The 2,224-nt window shown below is 42.3% G+C and overlaps 1 protein-coding gene across 1 annotated transcript in view; it reads left to right on the top strand.

Annotated features, from left to right (window-relative positions):
• The window catches only part of LOC109952999 (junction-mediating and -regulatory protein-like), a 16,004-nt gene extending 13,818 nt beyond the window's left edge, over positions 1-2,186 (top strand). Inside the window, exons 4-6 of the mRNA XM_020588338.1 lie at positions 322-491; positions 954-1,119; positions 1,900-2,186. Coding sequence (XP_020443994.1) covers positions 322-491; positions 954-1,119; positions 1,900-2,105 — 542 coding nt within the window. The 3' untranslated portion in view covers positions 2,106-2,186. The remainder of the gene's footprint in view (positions 1-321; positions 492-953; positions 1,120-1,899) is intronic.
• The last annotated feature ends 38 nt before the right edge of the window (positions 2,187-2,224 follow it).

Raw genomic sequence — 2,224 nt, 5'->3', positions numbered from 1 at the left:
ATTGTTTTCTCAGTTAATCATTTATTAATTTTGTCTATTAAAAAGTCAAAAACTAGTTAACAAACAGCAGTTGTTACTTCCCAGAACCAGTGTGACATCCCGTAAGAGCTTGTTTTTTCTGACAAAGAGTTCAAAGCCAAAAGATGTTTTATTATCATTTGTGACGAAGAAGATCAGCAGATCTTCACATTTGAAAAGCTAGAATCAAAAAGGCTGGCAATTTAATTAAGTAAAGTACTCAATTATTAAATCTTCATTTCACTAATTGAGTAATATCCTTGCAGTTTCAGTCAGTTTCTGACAGTCACATCTGTGTTGCAGCTCTATATGAGCGTATGCGTGCTGACCAGAGGAAGTTTGGCAAGTCGGCATGGACGGCAGCAGTTGAACGCATGGAGCGGCTGCAGTATGCCGTGTCCAAAGAAACTCTTCAGTTGATGAGGGCCAAAGAAATCTGTCTGGAGCAGAAGAAACATGGCTTGAAGGAGGAGGTAAAGCTAAGCATGATACCACTCACAAGGAAGTATATCACTGATGTAGACCAACATGTGTGCTTCAGGTCAGACTGAAGTTTGTCTGGGTGTGGTTTTAAAAAACTCGAGATTTTCTGTGAGTTGGTCAGAAGCTAAAGTGACACAACATAGAGACATAAAGACTTGGATTTGGACATGTTGAGGAAGAAGGGGAAAAAGCAAGATAATGGCTGTGTTAGAAAAATGACCTCATGGCTCAGACATCCTGTAATGCAGTGAGAAACATCCTGGTGTATTACAGTGGAAATGACTCACTGGGAACAACCGTTAGGGTTAAATGTTTGCTTTACATGTGAAAAGGTCTAAAACTAGTGGAGTGGTGTAGCTCAGCACTCAGAGGGAGCAGGAACGCTGCCTCAGGTTCGGTTTCCACTGAGCAGCCAGGTGGTGCTGCCTAATGCAAGTGTGCAACTGTTCTAGATGCAGAGTCTGCAAGGTGGGGAGGACGCCATACTGCGTCTGGACCAGCTGGAGGCGCTGTACTATGAGTTACAGCTGCAGCTGTATGATATCCAGGCTGAGGTGCTGCGCTGTGAGGAGCTGCTGCTCACTGCCCAGCTGCAGAGTCTCCGTAGGCAGATGACAGGTACACATCTGTGTTCTTCTTTTAGGCCTTACAGTTTGTTTATGCGTAGCTCAGTGTGATAAACTCACATTTTTCTGACTCTGTAGTAAAACCGTCGAGCTTTGTTCAGCTGCTTTGTGCTTATTACAGGTATAATGGTGTGTAAATCACAAGATATTCCAGTACAGAAAATCATTTAGAAATCATCTTTGACATGGTTTTTCACCAGATAGCGATGACAAATGTATTTTTTTACAGGAAAAATGTGCCACTCAGTCAGGTCAAATTTTATTTTTATAGCCCTGTATCACAAATTTGCCTCAAGGGGCTTTACTAAGTACAGGTCTAATTCCTTAACCCTGGTGTGTTGCCAAATATATGGGATCCTGAAGTCCTTTATCTTTGTTGTTAATGTTTAAATGGGCAGATTTTGTATTGCCTTCAAACTCCAGCAGTGGTTAAGCTCTGAATTATGAGAAAGGATTATTTTCATTAAGAATCAAGCTGGCAGTGATGTTGTTGATAAATCATTTACAGTTGCTTTCAGTCTATAAATTGTTGAAAACGTACCATTTTCAGTTTCTCAAAGCCCACTGTGATGTCTTCAGTCAGTCCACAGTCAGAAAAATCATCTTTAAGGAGCAGAAACCAGATCAGTTTTGACATGTTGTGCTTGAAAAATGACTGAAAACTTCTGGACTGTCAAAACTGAACATTTGAATTCAGCAGCTATGAACTGTGGACCTGTATGACCAGGGTTTCTGACTTCATTTTGATGAATCTGTCCTGCTGCTATACCAGAGCGACAGGATGAGGTGGTGTACTATGATGCTTTTGAGAGCCCTGATGCCATGAAGGGCGTAGAAGAGCCCACAACCCCCCCATCCCCCATCAGAGATGAAGAACTGAGCGTCTTACAGCTGAGGACACGGCAGCTCGAGGCCCGCAGGGGTCGCATCACTGCTAAGAAAGTCTACCTCAAAAACAAGAAGGTACAGGGAGCATGACGCTGGTAGTTGTTGTGGTCGAAGAACATCTCTGAAACGTGTAGCTGTCTTTGATAATATATTGAGTTCTGTTCTGGTCTCTCAGCCTTATATGTTTACTTGCCCTTTGCTATTGCGTA

This window comes from Monopterus albus, unplaced genomic scaffold (genome assembly GCF_001952655.1).
Source record: "Monopterus albus unplaced genomic scaffold, M_albus_1.0 scaffold530.1, whole genome shotgun sequence".
NCBI classification, from domain to species: Eukaryota; Metazoa; Chordata; class Actinopteri; order Synbranchiformes; family Synbranchidae; genus Monopterus; species Monopterus albus.
The sequence above is the reverse complement of the archived record's forward strand: the minus strand, read 5'-3'. Positions and strand labels throughout refer to the sequence as shown.